We start from the raw sequence: 20603 nt of genomic DNA on the forward strand, positions 1-20603 counted from the left end.
ATAATATGATGAACTTCTTGCATATGATTGTATATTTATATTCCTTCGAGGCTAATATTTTAGTTTTTTTTTTTTAAGAAATGAAAAGTTATCCATGGCTGACATTGTCCTTATTAAGAGAATGACACCAAAACATTCATCAAAAATACACAAATTGTATGAAATACAAAGGTATGCAATGAACATTGTCATTTTTCTCCCAATCGCATGTTCTAGTCTCTTATAATGTTTAAGTACTAGACATCTTTTTTTAACTGTTACCTTTAGCTTTAGCTAATATATCAATTAATATATATGTTATGCTTTACAGTCTTGATAAACCATTTAACAAACAGGCAGGCGTAGCATCGGCTTACAGGTTAACTCTCCTGACAAGGATCTGTGGTCAGTGTAATATTTGTATTAACAAATAATACACATTTTATGAAGTACAAAATAAAGCATTATTTTATATGCATAGAATTTATTTATAAAATAATTCTGTCACAAATACAATTTCAGTAGAACCAAAGGGGAAAAACAGTTGTGTGTAACTTTTATTTTTTGTGTGCTCGATTTTATGTTCATGGTAATATATTCACTCTACTACGACTTTATTTGATTTTTGTGCTGAGTATCACTATCATGATTTTTTTCTCATCAGATTGATGCAGAATGTTCATGAATAAATCCCGACACTAGAAGGAGGTATAACTATTATTTTGTCCATCAATCCTAAAACATAAAATTTGACAGGTTCAGAAAATGAGGGGAGATAACTAGTAAAAAGTACTTGCGATGCAGTGTTTATTTCCCTTCTGCAAACTTGTGCTCTTACTGTATTTATGCATTTAAAATGATCTAATATGTATTCATTTATTATACTTTCTTATAAACATACGTTCAGTCAAATCTCTACAGACATTTAATTATCACGTGGTCATTGATATATATGTTCTAAAAGCACCAAGTAATATTATTTATAGATGTTTCTACAAAGACTAATCCTACGTAAGAGTTCGGGGTTTCCCGATTAGCTAGTTTATTGGCACAGTCCTCGTACACAGCTATTTTTAGTACTGAATCTCCAAATCCTTTTACGAAAAATTAGTTAATGGAGAGACACACTTACCTGTGTTGACTTCGGAGTAAACAAGTATGAACTACGTGCATCTTCAGAGATTCTACCATCTGAAGTTCATGATGAACATCATCACTGTGTAAAAGCTGTATCACGAAAGTTTAAACTTTAAATGCCTACAAAGACATATCAACTTGTTTTTATTTTCAGCAAACAAGGAAGTGGAAATTCCTCTTCGGTCGAGGTATTTACGTGTCTCTAACAAACACCCGGTCTAGTTGTGAGATACCCACTAGCTGGTAAGTAACTCAAATTACAAGATTTTTCTTAAGTAGTTTTGCAGATAACATAGATGTCTTGTAGACAACAATATCCTCACGTTCTAGATAACGTATTTTCATTTACTACGACGACTGAATCATTGGCTAAAAAATAAGTTTTTAAAGATAATTTGCGGCGTCATTTCTGAGAAATATGGGTATGCAGATAATCCTCCTTACCTCGTAGACTAAACTGCTGATAACAATGCACGGCATTGTAACATAAAGACTGTGGGCTTTCTGACAAATTATAACACGATGGGCATATGACAGGCAAACAGTATCGAAACAGCGTTTGAATGTCGTAGTTTTGCTGCAGAAATCAGTACAGATCGCAGTAAGGTACCTCGATTAAAATTATTGTGTCAACTTTACTGTTTATTTTCTAATCCATGTGACTAAAGAGGTAATTTATAAAATAATCCTAGCCTACAGAGAAAAAGAACATGAGCAGCTTCTCAAATTCTGGTGCACTCCATGATGTATATATAAATTTCATGAATAGGTTCTTCTTCTTATTCCTATTCGCCCTCAGTGGAGCATAGGGCCACAAGAATAGGTTATATGTTGATTATATGTTGATGTTCTTCCTATCACCCTGCAACTGAAGGCTAATAAAGATGAGAGTGTTTCCAACTAATGCTGCTACTTCAGTAGATGCTCACAAAAATTGGAAGCAACATGTGAGACAGCATCACTAAATGTTAGCAAAAGACCAAAGATGGCAAAAACCATGAAGTTATTGGACACTGAACTTTTATATAACTAACTAAACCTATAACTGTGTTGCTCAATGTTTGCAAACACCATTGTTTTTATTACTGTGTACTTCTCTGATGCCTAGTTAACATTTGGGTACACAACACGACCATATTGACTTTTTTAAAAGTGAACAAAATAATTAATTTTATTAGTTTTGTTAAAGTTATATGTAGTAATACATTGAAAGATGGTTATATTTTTCATTCAACAAGTTACTAAGCTTCAACTTTCTGTTCTTGCTTTTTCTGTTCCTTGTTTTTGTTACAGTTTGTTTACTTAAAATCCCTAAAACTTTATATCGACATGTGATACAGGCCTAAAATTTAAATGAAGCTTTCTTTATACATGTTTAAACATTTCAGTGAGAGCTTTTAAAACAATATTGAGTAGTTTAGTAGTTACTAAGGTTTCAGTTTTTCTTTCCTCGTTTTCTCAATTTCTTGCTTTGGTTAGAGACTGTTTACTTCAATAGCTTATAACTTTTTATTGACAAAATATATAGACCTGCAATTAGGTTGAGCTTTTTTCATACAGCTTTATACATTTGTAGGAGAGCTTTTAAAGAAATATTTAGTAGTTTGGTAGTTAAACCGTTTTAAATCAAAATTTCTTAAAATTTAACATAGTGTTTTACAAAATAACTCATTTAAAAAAAAAAAACTAAGCCGATTTTACAAAATCCCTCTCCTACGATTGCAGATCTGTCTGTTAGGTAACAATTTCAAACAGAATTGTGAGTCTACTCACAAAATTGACAATGTTATAAGTTTTATAAACTATGGTTGAGCAACCGATAGCGCGACGAGTGCAGTAAAACCATTTTTCGAAACTTCGTTCAAGGGCTAAATAGCGGATACAAAAAAATCCACGCTATCCCGTGAAACAAAACATTTCTTTTTCGACAGGTGCCTGGCCTTATTAAAGAAAAGTCAAATTACATAAAATTAACTCAAATAGCTTTTCGGGGCCTCTAGCTACTTTAAGCACAAGGATCTAAACGATTGGCATAATTTTATTTATTTATTTATTTTTTGTCTCAGGCTGCACATTACAGATTTCTACTGGTATTTCAGAACCAGTAATATGACATGATGCAGAACTCTTCACAGAACATCACGGTTCTGCTCAACTCAGCTGCTGAAGATATCGACTGGGATCTGGTCAAGGATGTCATTAGTCATGGCGATGTCACTGCCACTGAGGTCACACAGTCCTTCCTCTTACAGAAACTGGCGTCTGCTACTGGGATTAGTCAGCAGCTTGTCAAGAACATCCTCAAAAATATTTTTTCAAACCGATCTACTAGTGACACTCTTAAATATGTCGCAGAAGAAGCTGTTGTTAGAGCGGCTCATTGTGACAAGTGGGACACCCTGATTTCTTTTCTCTCGATGGCTGACATTTTACTCGAAGATGAGACAAACCTGCTCTTAGTTACAGAACTGATGGCATCGAGCGAATATCTCAGGAAAAGCTATTTCCTGCAAACAGATGTTTTCATTTGTGTTTGGAGACACGCAAAGCAGAAGATTCTGGACAGCACTGACAAGAGAGTACAGAACACTTTAGTTCAGTTGGCAGCGGAACTCAACATGTGGTCACGTGTCTGTGACCTCCTCGCCGCCAAGCCAGACCTGAACCTTCTTGACAGGGATGGTCTGTCAGTCCTACACAGACTTGTCATGTGTCCTGACAACAGGTTCGACTCTCTTCTGCCGGTTCTTTTGGAGAATGGTGCTGACGTCAGCATTAAGAATTCGGAGGGAGACACAGCCCTGCACCTGATTGCTAGTTGCCAGAACATTGGAAGCGTAGGGAAGTCGTTACATTTAGGGGACTGCAGTGGTGGGGAGCAAAGTACAGATTTTCGGTCAAAGATTATGGGGGAATATCATTTAAAGTGTTCTGAATCGAAACAACTAGCATTAAAGACACTTGTGGAATCATGTGAAGACCTCGATAAACGTGATAGTCTTGGAAACACGGCCATGATTTTGGCTGCGAAGAACAAAAACTGGGAGTTTGTGAAACTGTTGATCGAACATGGCGCCAGCACAGATCTCGTGGATGATAACTGGCGATCTGTTCTGCATGTACTTGCTCTCACTGGCGGCCAGATGGATCCCCTACTGGCTACCAAGGTTGTCGAGCAATGTAAGAGTCAGATAAACGACACAGACTTGAACGGTAGTTCACCTCTTCACCTGGCTGCCTGTTCTCAGAGCTGGACTGTATTCAAAGTGCTGCTCGATCTTGGAGGAGACCCTGGGAGGCGAGATGGATCAGGATACACGGTCTTGCACACATTGGCTGGCACTGGGAAGGACCAGGTACAATACGTCACTTCTTTATTTACCCTCCTGACTCAGCAAGGTGTTGATCTCAACATTCCGTGTCCAGAAGGTAACACCGTCTTGCACATTGCTGCAATGCAAAAGAACTGGACATTAGTCAAACATCTAATGCATTCTGGTGTCGACGTAGAGCGCTGCAATACAGAAGGCTTCAGCGTTATTCACCTTGCATTTTCTTATCTTCATTCACACGAGAGTTACAAAGAAGCATCCCGTGATAGTGATCTTAATACATTTCTCTCTGCTCTTCTCCTTTTTCACAAAAGAAATCCTACTTTCTGCAAGGGGAACACAATTTTAAACGTAGCGGCCAAGCATGAAAACTGGGCCGTGGTCAGCTACTTGCTACACAAGGGAGCCCACAACCAGGAGCTAGATAAGGAACGCATTCATGTCCTTCAGAGGCTCATTCAATCTCCAAAAGAGACACAAGTAATAGTATCTCTTTTTAGTCTTCTAATGAAAGAAATAGAAAGAAATACGCAGTTTTCATGTAGAGACTATAATGCAATGCTGCAGCTTTCCGCCAAGCACGAGAAATGGAGCTTTGTTGATTACATCCTGACACTCCATGGTGGAGACGTGGACGAGCTAGACAGCGAGGGTTTCAGCATTCTTCACAGAATGGCTATCAGCAAGGGGAAAACTTTTAAAGAAGGACATTTTTCTGAAGTCAGGCCTTTTTTAAGATATTCCTTATATCTTAATATTAACCAACAAGTCACTTTCCTCATCCTTGAGGCAGCTGCTGCAGGAAATGTCGACGTCGTGGAGGCACTGCTCGACAATTTTGATGAAGTCAACACAATGGATTGTCAAGGGTTCACAGTTCTTCACAGAGTGGCCCAGTGCTGTGTAACAAAATCAGTGTCTATTATTCGCCGTCTTGTCGAAAAGGGAGCCGATGTAGACCAACAGTGTCCATACGGAAACACAGCCGTACATCTCGCTGCGAAAAGCAACAACTGGCTGATTGTCCAGCATCTGTTGATGTCTGGAAGTAGCACCCAGAATCTTGACAGTGAAGGTATGTTAGTTTTACACAGACTGATAAGTCAGCCATGCCTACGATGTCATATATGCCGCATCGGCCCTCCTGCTAAAAGGCCAGTCTGCTTGCTGAGTGCGATATTAGCCAACGGTGCATCCGTTGGGCAGAAAGATTGCAATAATAACAGCCCATTGCATCTTGCTATCAAGTATGAACATTGGGATATGGCGATAGAGCTGATGTCGAGAGGAGCTATCTTGAACGAGCCAGATCCTGAAGGGTGCACCATCTTGCACATTCTTGCCAAGCGAGATAACTTGATTCGGGGCGAGATGGCTTTAGAGGGAAGCTGTGTAGCCTGCTGCTTAGAGAGTGATCAAGACAGCAAATTTCACTTTCTGTTTTCTGCACTTGCTAAACAAAATATTAATCATCTTGATATCTGCAACACAATCGTAGATCACTCAAATATCATAGACAGCTTAGATCACTATGGTAACACAGCACTGATGTTGTCAGCAAAGAACAATAACTTGGACATCACAGAGCAATTATTGACGAAAGGAGCAAAACCTGGCTTAATAAACTATAGTGGACTGTCTACTCTTCATGTTCTTGCTATTGCTAAACATACGACATCTGGCGACCTGCAAAACAAAATAGTAAGACGGTTGATCTCCCTTGGTGTTGAGGTCAATGCACGAGACTCAGAAGGCCACACGCCGGTACAACTGGCAGCAATGCATGGGAACATGGACATGGTTGAGGTGCTCTTGGAGTTTCCAGTGATTGTCAACGAGGCTGACAGTGAGGGCTTCACCTTGTTGTCGAGAGTCGCCCAGACATTGTCTCCCAGATGTAAGGACATCGCCAAGCGCCTGGTGAGTAAAGGTGCTGATGTCAACATGACATGTCCTGATGGCAAGTCACCGCTATTGCTGTCGGTGATAGCTGGGAATTGGCCCGTGATATTACAGTTGTGGGATTCAACATCCAGAAACAATATAGATGTTGTACTGCAAGAGCAATACCTCATTCTCCATCGCCTGATTGAAGACGTGAACATGGATAAGTGGACTTCAAAAGAGTTGGCTGTGAAAGCAATAAACTCAATAAAGGACACCCCTAACGCACAGATCACCTGATGGTGCAAATGCTTTGCAGTTTGCAATCATAGAAAAAAAGTGGAACCTTGCTGCGCTGATTCTTGAGCATGGGGAATATTCAGATATACAATCTCTCACAGGAAACTCCGCATTCCATGTTTTAGCAGAAATTTCGGCCCATATAAGAGATCCAAAGCTAATTCAGGGCTTGATGCCTAATAACAATTTCAACATAAATGTGCGTGACCATGATGGCAACACACCTTTGAACATTCTAGCTAAAGTTGACGGCTGGGTCTCATTTAAACTATTTGTTGAGCGCGGGGGAGACCTCAACATTCCTGACAGCGAGGGATGGACTGTAGTTCATAAACTAGCCATGCACTGGAGAGATCGTTCTGATATTTTAGTCACATTAGTGGAATACGGTGCAGATATACACAGGTCAGGACCAGGACACAAGACAGCCGTGATGCTGGCACTGGAGAACAGGAACTGGCCAGTTTTTTGGCAACTCTTACAGTTAGGAGCTTCCTACGACTGGGATCCAGCTGAAAAAGGCTTACTTCTCAAACACTTGTGTCGTTTTCCAATAAGTAATATTCAAGTAAATCAACTTCGACGAATTATAAGTTCTCTTACACAGCCAACTGCTAGCAGAACATGCTCCCTTGGTGCCAGTGTTTCAAGTCAAGCACAAGCATCCTTACAAGCAGGCGCAAGAAGTTCTGAGTTGACAGTAGTCCAGCATCTTCAGTCCAGAGATGATGTGGTAAAAGCATCTCAGTGTTCTTTTGAAAGGTGTGTCAGATGTTCTAATTGGACAGTGGCCAAGGAATTGCTTCAGTCGTGCCCTCACATTGATATAGAAGTCCTGATTTGTGGAAAACCTCTGATCCACGTAATGGTCTCTTTATATGAAGAAGAGGATCACGTGATATGGGTGTCTTTTCTGACTGAACTGCTTAATCGTGGACTTGATATCAACAGTTCTGATGAAAGGGGAAGAACAGCTTTAATGAAATGCAAACCTTTACTCAGCTTTAGAATGACAGACGAAGATGACGAAGAAGCTCTCTACAAAGTCCTGCTAGAAAACGGCGTTGATCCTTCAATAGTTGACAGGACGGGGCATTCATTGCTAACACTTATGATAATGAATTTGTATGACATGCATCCTGCAGAAATAGTCAAAAGACTTATTAAAATGGGACTGACATTTTGTGAACCTTCGTTTAAGGTTAGTGAGATAGATGACACTGTGCCACTATATTTATGCCAGCTGGTAGAAGCGATTGAGGGGATGGAACTGCCTATCGTGAAGATAATGGTAGAATGTGGTGCCATATCTATGTTTGATCTCTTCTTTCTCAAGACAATTTATGAAAGGGAGGAAATACAAGGCTCAGATGGCGAGTCAATTAATTCAGAAGCAAAAGGCATTCGCCAGTTTGTAGAAGAAGCAACTACTCAGCCCCGATCTTTGGAATCTCTTTGTCGTCTCGTTGTTTCTCGCTCTCTACCTTGCGGCGTGAGCAGAACTGACTTTGTTATGTCCCTTCCTATCCCGACTATCTTGAGAGACTATGTACTGTTCACTGATGAGGTATCCCAGCTTGATTCTTCCTTAAAAGTCTTGGAACGAGATCCATCGTTCGAGTACGACACAGATGATGAGTATTATTTCTATGATTCTGATGATGAGGAGACTGACGAAGAGATTAATACTGATGTGGATGAGCATGGCAATAATGAGTAAGAGAGAATGGTAGTTCTGATTACTGGATTGATAATAGGCAAGATGAGAAGAAAAGATTACGCAAAGTGCCATTTATGTATGTTATCGCGTGCACTTATTTTAAACATTGGTGGCTCAAATTGTCTGTGAATTTGTGTGGTTTGTGTGGTTTGTGTGGCTCAAATTGTCTGTGAATTTGTGTGGTTTGTGTGGTTTACCCATTAGTTCAGTAGAAAGTTTTCTTTCTTGTGTCTTTTATGTAATTTATTAAAATTATGTTGTGACAAGGATGCAAATTTAAACATGACTGCCGATCGGGAAACACAGCGGCTATACGGATGGCCTTTGAGAAAAACTACTGGACTTTTTTCTGGTATATGATTGTAACGTACCGTTACGTGGGCCCTGTGCGCAATGTCTGACTATTGCATTCAGTCATCTAGCATTCTCCCACACACCTATTACAACAGATTCAATAACAAGGTTTCAAACTTAATGATAAGAATAAATTAACAGAGTGCATATATATTTACAAGAAGATACTTTTACAAGCATTCCATAGGTAATCTCAAACTTAGCTTCTGGCTTTTTCGCTATGGTGCTGGTCGCTGATACATCCAATATTCACAAGTTAAAGTTCGCACTGGGTGATGACTCCACTTGTTATATGCTCGTCATTTAAAGTTCACACTGTCCTAATCATTCCAGTGTCCACAGTTTCGTCAGTTAAAGTTCACAACTCAGTATAATTCAGAATCCGTGGGTCTTTTACGTCCTTTCTCCCGACGGACTTTCTGTCGGCCGATATCCACCTCGCCACCAGAAAAGTGAAGTTCTTTCCACTCCTCCCTACTTTGTTCGTTTCCTGTGGGGTTTTACCCCGCCGAGGAGGGTGCCCGAAATCACTAAGAAGGCGTGGAACAATTATCTCCCTGGCCGTACGTCACGCGCGGCCGTCCACGTCAGGTGCTCGGACGAAGTTGACACCGACACTGGACCGGCAGCGAGATGGTTGTCGCGCTAGCCAGGAGATGTGCCAGCTTGGCCCGCACATGATGTTTTGTCCCTGTTTTAACTACAGAATCGACCATTTGTCCTAACCAAGCAACCAACACACTAAACACCTCAACAAAAAGACAATGGGTAGAAATACATTTTCTACAATGATAGACCCAGGAGGACAGCAAGAAGTGAGTGACGAGGAGAAACGTTCGTCATCTTCAAAATGACATTGTTTACCAATATACGCTGTTTGAATGAGAATTGTTTAAGGTGTTTGATGCTTAAAATTGTTTTAATCACACATGTTACGGGTCTAAACCTTTTTCAAAACTGTTTATAGTCATTTAAATGGTCAGTGGCAAAAGAACTTCTTAAATGTACTTCTTTAACTGACATGAGAAGCTTAAGCGATCGGAGGAGTTTCATAGACAAAATGACGATGGGATACAAATAGAAAAATCATGTGATTACGGTCTCTCTTCTTGCTTGAGCGAGCCGTTGATATCTAGGACAATGACACTGATAATGAGAATTTTTACTTGCCCCAATGGAGGATTTGAACACGGGAAAGTGCTGTAGTCACAAAAATAAAAGCAACAGTCAAGGCTCTGTCGGCCAATCTGTTAACAGAACATGCTTTTATCCGAAGCTTTGTGGACAACATACTGGAACCACTACTCAGGATTCTACTCTAGTGAGGAGACAGTCCGTTACATGTACATGTACACAGAAGATATTATTTTTATTGCTTGAGGTGTTATCAAGGATTTAAACCCCTACACGTTAGAACCAGTTATCTCCTTTTTGGAACTGGTTCTCGTCTTCCTCATAGTTCGTGTGAAGCTGTCCTGCTAGGGTAGTGTCGTACCATACATCGCGCTATGCTGTAATAAAGAACAAAGAAAGGGAAATAACTCCTGGTCCATTCAGGATTTGTTCTGGCATGCATTACTTCCCTTTAACAGCTTTTATAAAAAATATAGATACACAAAGTCAATTAATCAGGTACTTTATTATCTTTGAAAGTAGGCAAGGTTTAGTTGACCAAGCGCCATTTTTGCAGTAGTTGCGGGCTTTTCAATTCGAAATAGATTCGTACTCAAACACCGCGAATTTCAAGGAAATAGTAATATCTAAAGACTAATGTGTCTCCTATACATCGACTATCAGCCGAAAAAATCCCCGTAGGCTTGGACAAACAGTCTCTCGCAAGGATTGAACAAATCTGTTTGATTATAGACCAGGAACCCGCTCAGCCCCGGTCTCAGGACTGTGTCGTGTCGCCTTTTGTCCTGCATATCGTGTGAACTGAGCAGACGAGACACGGATGTCCTTCCTTTCTATTCAGGCTACAAAACTACCTGCTGTTTGCTGATGTTATCTCTGATCCTGGTGCACAGGTGGGACTTGACAAGGAAGCCACACACATCCTTCACATGATAAGAGGACTTGAACCGTGAATGATGTACGTAACATGCACACAATAGATACTGCGTGATCTTTCTTTTTTGGCTGTTGTTTCACAATTTCTTTCTTCTGATAAATAATTTTTGATATATTATTCATATTTTTTAAATTGTTGGAGAAATCAATGTACATGTATTTCAAAAATTATTTAGAGAATGAATGATTTATACAGATATATTGTGAAAATACTATGGGACCATATTGTAACGATCTCTGATGTACTTTGACCTGATGTTTTAGTACAATGTATTCATTCCGAAAGACAATTACATGCAGGGAGATAGTACAAAGCTATGCATGTTGAAACAATTTCTTTTACTTACACGCACACACATTCTAAGCAACAAAAGCCAAACCTTAGGTCACCTTAGACTAGTACAAGTTGACGGCCAGTAGAGTTTATCAAGTACATATCACATGGAAAAAGTGAATTGCGGTGACCATTGGTTATGAACACAGGCATCGGGTACCCAAAGACTTCAAGAGTCAAAACTCACGTGCAAATACATGATCAAATACATAACATATTTTAGTGATCTCTGATGTACTGTTCTGTACTCATTCTTACCAATTGTTATTTGTCTTAGTGATTGCTACATACCAAGCTCCACTGTTGAGTAACTAAATATTAGTCTGTTAAAATTAATTATTTAACAATGCCTAAACTGTAATTCAATGTTCAACAGTATACCCGGAAGTTAAATTCAGATGTGTCAGACAGTGTTATCAATGGCAAAGAAAAAAACAATGTTGTTAACTAGAAGTAGTCATGTTTTAATTTGTAATAAAAAGTTTGGATTCTCTCCTCCAGAAACACAGCAAACCTTGCAAGTAACTTAATTTTGCTTTTGATATGCTGAAAGCAATTACGATAAACGTAAACCTGGTTTCACATCTTGTTTGAAGGCCTAGAGGTTTACCAGACATCTTAGTAATGTGTTTCTATGTTAGGAACAGGGGGTTGTTGCCCCTGTCTGTTGTTAGTCAGGGATTATTGCCCTTACCAGTATGAGAGTGTGTTTGCTGCGTCGTGGTTTCGCGTCAGAACCCGACGTCATTTTATGACGCAATTTTAGAGGGACGTAGGGTGAAAATTATTTGGAAGAGAGCAGACGGCGGTGGGGAGTGAAGAGAGGCGGACTGAAAGTGTGGAGTGTCCGCTTTGGATTTTGTGTGTCGATCCCAGAGAATTTATTCGTGGTGTTCGCTTTGGATCTTGTGTGTTGATCCCAGAGAATTTATTCGTGGTGTTCGCTTTGGATCTTGTGTGTTGATCCCAGAGAAGATATTCTTAGTCGTCGACTAGGTGTCTGCCAAGTCATCACTTACTCCTATTAAGAACCGGAACGTGTATGTGGTTCCCCCTAAAAGTTTTGTTTGTGGATATCAGTCAAGTGTTGCCAAGACTGCACAATTTCTGGATCAGGGAAAGGGAGGAATTTACCAGGACGTTTTATTTTTGGGTTGCACAGACGTTCTCTTCAGGCAGTACGGTGTGAGTAACTAAGACTTTAACGAAATATTCAAAAAAAACATACGTCAACTTTGATTTACAGGCCGCGGCGTGGAAGACCTACAGACTTTATATATATATAGTTCGCAGTATCGTGAGTGTGTGTTTAATGTTCACTGCTATAAAAGTTTCGTTGCCCATGACAAATCTATGTGATTTGTGAATGAAAGAACACGTAAGGGGTCTTGTGCGTACAGTTAGTGCGAGTAGTGTGAAAGTGTGAATTGAACGCGTCCCTGACACTCTAGTTCCCCACTTTACTTAAACCCAAACAGAATAAAATTCCGGTTTTGCTGCGCGGTAGACGTTGTGTATTTGGTTTTAGTGACAGGAAATAAAAACCAGTTGGGTTTTCCAGATAAAGAGGGAAGTAACTGGTTAGAATATAAGAGGGGAGAGGTTTGGACAAGTGGGCACACATGCATTGGATTTGTGTGTCCGTGAACGAGATATGGCGGCAGCCTGAGGTCAAGAGGTCACCGTAATTTAGTGTTGACTGAGCGCACGCGCACTAAACAATGCTAACAGTGTGTGTGTGTGGACAGATGAAGAACACTTGGCGGATGGCGTTGATTATACCAGCTAATATAGTTGCAATTAGTGGGTCAAAGGTTAAGTCAACAGCGACGGTGAAGACAAGATTTCTGGCAGATGAGAGGGCTTATGCTGATCTTGTCGAGGTTGATGGTTTTAAGATGGTCCGAGTTTGGGAGTTAGTTTTCTCCTTTCTGCTTTTCATGAACAAGAAAACCCCTGTTTTATCGTTTATCTTCAGTTTGTTTTGCACCATACTATCTTCGATGTCTTTTCCACGGACCTACACATTAGACCCCAACTGCAGTCCGTGAGAGTTTTCCCAAGTAACGATGTGGTACAGTTGTATTGTTATTGTGATGACTCATCTTCATGTCCGCATCCTGTTTTCCATGTGCAAGTAAACGGCTTGTCGCCCTGTCATTACGCAGATGTGAAAGATATCAACTGAGGGAGGATACAAATATTCCAAAGTTTGAAGTTCGTCAAATACAGTCTCACCGGAATGAGTAAGAACTTTCAGCTTACCACGTTTCAAACTTTAGCTGTGCTTCATATTTGTATCTGACAAGGAAGATACAAGACTCAGTCGAGTGACCAGACTAAACTTTGTGAGGGCTGCTTGCATTCTGCATCATTGGTGAGTAGTGAAGTCCCGAGTGACCTTTCCGATCAACCGTTTTCATGTCTTGTGAAGACTTACCTTCAAGTAACAAGTGTCTTAAAAACAGCAAATTATCAGTCCGTCAGAATTTTAGACCCCACAGTTTAGGTCTCGGGGAAATATCTTTACCATAAGAGTGCTCCTGGTTTCGTTCATAAAAAACAGGTTTGCAGGTTTATCACTAGAGTAACAAATTTATTGTAACATCGTTTGACTTCTATGGTAAAAATATTTATATATTCACACACACTCACGCACTCTATTTTCTCTCTCTCTCACACACACACACATATTAATGATAATGTGTTGATAGCAGTGGTATTCTGTTTAATAAGTATCTGGGTTTTTTTCTGTCTCAGGCCACAGTGTACAGACTCCCCGTGTCATTCAATACACATAACAAGTAACATTTCATGACATCACATGATGTCTAACTTAATACAAACTCATCAAGAAATTCGGCAGACAAGCGCCACACCTCTGGAGATCCCTGTGCTACTCAACTCGGCTGTGGAGGCTGGTAACTGGTCTTTGGTCAGAGAACTCATTTCAAATGATGATGTCTCAGCGGTGTCGTCAGTCAATCATTTCTTTTGCAGAAACTGGCCATTGCTACAGTGACTAGACATCAGATTGTTCACGACATACTGAACAAACTATTTTCAAAAAACAGATGTACCTCAGAACTAAACAATATTGCACAAGATGCTGTCGTTGAAGCGGCAAAATGTAGCAACTGGATCACCTTTTTGACTTTCCTTTCGGTACCAAACATTCAGCTGGAAGATGAGACAAAACTATTGTCAGTAATAGAGATTGTGGAAGAAAGCCAGATACTCAGAGAAAAGCCTTGTCTGCAAATAGATGTTCTTAGCGCTGTTTGGAGATATTCACGACAAACGATTCTGGATTGCAAGGACAAGAGCATTCTGAACATTTTTATCGGACTGGTAGCAGAACTCAACATGTGGTCACGTGTCTGTGACCTTCTCGTTGCCAAGCCGGACCTGAACCGCCTGGACAGGGATGGCCTGTCAGTTTTGCACAGACTCGTCATGTGTCCTGACAGCAGGTTTGACTCCCTTCTTCTCCTGTTACTTGAAAATGGAGCTAACATCAACAACAAGACTTCGAAAGGAGACACAATACTGCATCTGGCAGCAAAACATCAAAAGGTGTTAACAATGAATCAGCCATCACCCCCAATGTGCATGGATTGTGTGTATCACGATGAGCACCGTAGGTTAAAGTTTATTGCGGAAATTTGTCAATAAACGTGCTGAATTTAAACGCCAGTTGTTAACAAGATTAATTAGGTCTTGTGAAAGCTTTGACGATTGTGATGACCAAGGGAACACGGCGGTGATGCTGGCTGCAAAAAACATTAACTGGGAATTCCTGAAACTGTTGCTGGCAAATGGCGCCATGGCGAGTCACGTTGACCAGCATCAGAGATCCCTGCTGCATGTTCTCGTGCTCTATGGATCTTACATGGATCCTGTCACATGTCGAGATCTTGATCTTGTCACACTGTGTGTCAACAGAGGAGCGGAACTGAACTGCGTGGACTGCGACGGAAATTCAGCTCTACATCTGGCCGTGAAGTCCAACAACTGGATTCTATGTAAATCTTTGATAAAACATGGGGCGGACACGGGACTCATGGACTCTACGGGGTTCAACGTTTTGCACAGACTGGCTATTGACTGAAATACAATACTCACACCACGTCTGTATGTTACTTCCGCTTATCGGCCTTCCAAATACCGACGTGAACACTCTGAGTCGAACAGGCAACACTGTCTTGAACATAGCTGCCACTAAACAGAACTGGTCCTTGGTCAAATGTTTATTGTACCTTGGGGTTAACACAAATCTTTGTAATATAGAAGGGTTTACTATTTTACATATTGCTGCCATGACCACGCCCACCTCTCAACATGGTGAGCAGGCGTCACCCAATGACAAGTCAGACCTGTTACGTGTTTTTGATTTTGTCGTTAAAAAAACTGTTGACCTCGAGTTGCCCTGTTCAACAGGTGACACGGCGCTCAATCTGGCGGCAAAACACGAAAACTGGATTATGGCCAGATACTTGATTGAAAGAGGAGCAAACACAAACACGTTAGACAGCGAGGGTGTTCATTTAATTCAAAGGTTAATCAAAGGAAGAACTGAGAACAGAGACAGTCTTCTAGTTTTTAATCTTTGTTATCATGTAACCAGTGTTGAAGCCACGGATTCAGTTCTGCAGCTTGCTGCCAAAGAAGAGAACTGGATGCTTGTAGATCATGTACTGAAGAGTCTAGGAGGGAATGTAGACACGATAGACAGCCAAGGACAAAGTGTTTTACAAGAATGGCAACAAGCACAAGCAAGACTTTCAAGGAAGGGGCGAGCTGTCCTTACGTCAAAACTATTTTGGGAAAATCTGGAACATCTGGACAACCATCAAGTCGACCTACTCATCCATCTGGCGGCTTCAGCTGGGAATATCAAAGTCGTCCATGAATTGCTGGACAGGTTTGATGAGGTCAACAGGACAGATGGTCAGGGCTTCACAGTCCTGCACAAAGTGGCCCAGTGCTGCTCGTCAAGCTCAGTAAACATTATCAAACGACTTGTCGTCAAGGGAGCAGATGTACAAGTGAGATGTCCAAGCGGAGATACAGCGCTTCAGCTGGCAGCTAAGAGTGGTAACTGGCTGGCGGTCAAACCCTTACTAGAGTCTGGAGCGAGAGTGGATTCCGTTGATAGTTCTGGCATGTCTCTTCTCCATCGACTGACCGATCAGTCGCAGTTGAACAAAATGTTGGAGAATTTCTCTGAGGTAGAGAAACTTGTCCGCGATCTTGTTACTTTATTAGCCAAAGACATTATGGTTAATCTGAAGGATCCCTATGGCAACACACCTTTACATCTAACTGTAACAAATAAACAATGGGGCATGGCAATAGAGCTTTTAACTACAGGGGCGTCGCTTAACAAACGGGATTCACAAGGATACACTGTCTTGCACAAACTTGCCCAGGTGCGACAGGAAATAGTAACCGTCAAATCGTCTACGAAAAGCATCAGTCACCTAGACATTATCGACTTAATCAATCACAGTGTCCTTATCGATGATTGTGATCCTTACGGCAACACGGCATTAATGCTGTCGGCGAGAGACAACAACTGGGAAACCGTCGACCGATTATTAAAAAAAGGGGCTAATGTTTCCGTGAGAGACAATAAGGGTTTGACAGTACTCCATAGGCTAGCAACAACTACAGCGACTTCACTGGATACGAAGCGGGGCTTGATGAGCACTATTCTGGACAACATTATCTCACGTGGTGTTGACGTCAATGCACGTGACCCAGATGGCAACACACCGCTGCAACTGGCCGCGAAATATGGGAACATGGAGATGGTGGAGCGTCTCCTAGAGTTTGTAGTCAACGTCAACGAGACTGACAGTGATGGCTTCACCTTGTTGTCCAGAGTCGCTCAGACCCAGTCTCCCAGATGTAAGGACATCGCCAGGCTCCTGAAGGAGAAAGGTGCTGACGTCAACAAGACAAGTCCTGATGGCAAGATACCGTTACTTCAGTCGATCCTATCACGAAACTGGTCTGTAACAGAAGAACTTTGGCATTTGACTTCGAAAAACACTTTTGCTTGTTTATTTCAAGAAGAATTCCTACTTCTACATCGCCTTCTAGAAGGTAGTCCCCATTCATATTTGATAAATGATGTGCTTAGGGAACGAGAAGACATATTAATGCATAGAAGTTTGAACGGCATGTCAGTCATTCAGCTCGCATTCGCAAGTAAAAAATGGCATCTGGTTGTTGACTTTTTTGAGAAGGGTGGATACACAGACTTTGAAGCTATTTCGGGAGACACCGTTTTTCATGGCTTAGCAGAATGTTGCAAACAAAGATACATATCAGACTTAATCCCTAGTGTGATGCCAAACATTCATCTTAACATCAACCTACGTGATGATAACGGAAACACTCCTTTAAACATCTTGAGTAGTGCAACAACTGGGATTCGATCAAGCCATTTCTAAAGCATGGAGCTGATGTGAACTTGCCTGACAAAGATGGGTTTACTGCTATTCACAGATTAGCTAAGTGTTCCCGTTTTTATCTGTCAAACGTACTAAACACATGCGTGGAATACGGAGGAGATATAAATAGGCACGGACCAAGACATGAAACAGCTGTGATACTGGCACTAGAGAACAGGAACTGGCCAATCTTTTGGCAACTTTTACAGTTAGGAGCTTGTTTCGACTTGTCTCAAGCTGATAAATCTTTTTTTCTGAAAAAACTGTGTCATTTTCCAAGAAGTAACATGCATTTAGAAAAGCTGTCGGAAATCATAATTTGTCTCATGCAACCAGGTTCAAATTTTTCTATCGTCACACAAGTGTACTTGAAACACATGACTCTTCCAAAAAACGCATCAGTTATGCTGTGTCCACAACAACTAAGCAGCACTTTCAGACTGGATCATGTTCTGAAATCAGTACCCTAGAGAAATCATTTGAAAAGTGCATCAGGCATTCGAATTGGACGGTGGCCAGCCTACTGCTTCAGTATGGACCTACAATCGACATTAAAAGATTATTTTTTGGAAAACCTCTAATCCACGTGATCGTTTCCTTATATCTAAACAAAGACAATGAAACCTGGCTGGCTTTTCTGACTAAGCTACTTGATTGTGGACTTGACATCAACAGTGATGATGAGAAGGGGAGAAATGTTTTAATGATGCAGAAAGTTTTGCAAAGTATTGAAAAGAAAGAAGGAAACCCGAAAGCACTGTTCGGAATCTTGTTGGATAAGGGAGTCAATCCTACATTGGTGGACAATATGGGAAATTCACTGCTTGTACATATCATGAAAACGCACAAAAAGAATTTTTTGAAAATAATAAAAATACCTGTCGAAATCGGACTGCCATGCTTCAGGCCGCAAATTGAGAGAATGAAGCATGTGACTACTCATTACTTTACCTGTCACAAATGAAGAAAGCAATCAACTGCGTGAAATCATCTGGTGTCAAGATTCTTACTGAATGTGGCTCCCTATCCAACGCCGACATGTTTTTACTCAGCACAGAATTTGAAGCGGAAGCCCTGCACGAGTCACGTGATGCTTAAGATTCAGAAGTAGAAAGCATTCGTCAGGTTCTCCAACAGGCAGCTAGTCAGCCCCGGTCTCTGAAATCTCTGTGTCGTCTCACTGTGTCTCGAGCTCTACCCATCGGAGTCAACAGAAGGGATCTGGTAAAGTCCCTTCCCATCCATCTGTCTTCACAGACTTTCTGATGTTCACTGATCTGCTTCCTGATCTTCATGACGAATCTCAAGACAGGATAGGGGTTCCGTGGTCAAGAGAGCTCGGACCTTATGATCCTGATTTATATTTCTATGATTATAGTCGTCAAAAAACTATCATAAAGGAAAAAAGAACGACAGTGACGAGGAAAAGAAATACAAATACGAGGAAATGATTGACACTGATGAGAAAGCAAAGGAAGAAAATAATGATAATAGATACTGCAGTAAAAAAGAAACAAAATTGGATTTTGTCGGTGTTTTTGATATATCTTAAAGCGGACTCTGGATGTCTAGACAGTGAACGTTACAAAGGGCTCGATTTTACTAAAGAATATTACAAAGATAACTTAATTGTGCTTATTGTTTTCACTAATCTGCTTAAGGTATTCGTATCTAAACACTCTATGTCTAACAGGTCACACTGTGTTGTATCTACCTGGTATGTAGCGAAACTGGACACTTACGAAACACCAAGTGTATCAACAAGCTAGAATCTATGTGAAGAGAGTTTACCATCTCACACTTTGCCATGACACCCAGGTAGCTTTTGTGTCACTGATTATGTACGAACGACCAAACAGTTTATATTTTTACTTATTTGACAAATATTGTTTCCCATTATGGCATCCGTTGTAGACCAAAGAATCGTCTGTAATTTTTTTTTTCGCTTTTGGAGAGACACTACTGGTAGAATTAAAGTTATGTATATAGATATTGCTAAGTTTCTTATGGTGCTTAACAGATGACCACGTGAAGAATTGTCTAGCTCACTATATCGTAAACTAACTTTACATAGACAAAATATATTGGTGGGAAAGTCTCTGGCTTGAAATCAACTAGTCAGGGAGATTGAGGAGCTAAAGCCGACTAAACCTATATTTTTCCCTCAGGAATCAATCAAAACAAATCAATTATAACAAACCAATCATAACAAATCAATCATAACCACTCAATCAGAGTCACTGTCAGAGTTGTGTTGTGCTCTTGTTGTGCCATTTAACAACATTGGAATATTTTGCTTTGCTATACAGTTGTGTTAAATGTCCTCAGAGAGTTATAGACAAACGATTGTTTAACAAAAGACAAGATAAATTTTAGTTTTTCGCCATCTCCATCTTACACCATCTTCATTTACAGACTACTCCTACTCCTCTACTTGCTGTCGTGGCCATTGTCCGTGTGTCCCGTGTAATAAGTTCATTTGGTTGGGTCGGTGTTTGTGCTCGCGTTTTCAAGATTTTAAATGGATATTGATGTCTACATGCTGAATTTGATGTCTACATATTGAATTGGATGTCGACATATTGAATTAAGTCAGCAAAGATTAGGGTTAGGGTTAGGAGAAGGACTGTGCTTTATGTGATTTATTTTGTGACAATTCTGCCAGTCTTTAGGCAGTTTCAACACTTTCCACTATGGAACTGTTTGTGACATAAGAATTTAACATGAAGCTAATATCAGATTTTTAAAAGAAAAGTTTCTAGACAGTAATACATACATTTGGTCTTTGAAGCCTAAAAACACTAAGTATAAAATATATTTGTATTTGTATTTGTATGGGAGTTAACTATTTCTTCAGCATCCTACAACGGTCACATATAAAGAGAGAAGAGGAACATGACTTTCACCAAAAATATTAAAATAAAAGAACTAAATATAAAGCTTTAAGATGTTTATTTCTCAATATGTGACTATACATTTTGGAACTTTATTGGTTTTGTACATTCACCTTTTTTTCCAAAATTGTTGTATTT

General features: G+C 40.3%; 2 protein-coding genes across 13 annotated transcripts in view; one reads left to right on the forward strand and one right to left on the reverse strand.

The window, feature by feature from the left end:
* Window positions 1-20603, reverse strand: part of LOC112569471 (A disintegrin and metalloproteinase with thrombospondin motifs adt-1-like) — a 595732-nt gene that overhangs the window by 64033 nt on the left and 511096 nt on the right. The gene's annotated exons all lie outside the window — the stretch shown is intronic.
* Window positions 1086-18260, forward strand: LOC112569479 (ankyrin-1-like). Of its 2 annotated transcripts, none has more exons than XM_025247283.1 (2): window positions 1086-1359; window positions 13871-18260. In XM_025247283.1, the coding sequence occupies exon 2, from the start codon at window positions 15154-15156 to the stop codon at window positions 17569-17571; it is 2418 nt and encodes an 805-aa protein (XP_025103068.1). In that variant the 5' UTR covers window positions 1086-1359; window positions 13871-15153; the 3' UTR covers window positions 17572-18260. The 2 variants fall into 2 exon arrangements, with proteins under 2 accessions (XP_025103068.1, XP_025103067.1); XM_025247282.1 differs by lacking the exon at window positions 1086-1359 and adding an exon at window positions 11874-13487.

Source organism: Pomacea canaliculata, linkage group LG7 (assembly GCF_003073045.1).
Source record: "Pomacea canaliculata isolate SZHN2017 linkage group LG7, ASM307304v1, whole genome shotgun sequence".
NCBI classification, from domain to species: Eukaryota; Metazoa; Mollusca; class Gastropoda; order Architaenioglossa; family Ampullariidae; genus Pomacea; species Pomacea canaliculata.

Bases quoted from the DNA above. Each gene is read 5' to 3' on its own strand.
- LOC112569479 (XM_025247283.1), top strand. From the start codon at position 15,154: ATGGGGCGGACACGGGACTCATGGACTCTACGGGGTTCAACGTTTTGC.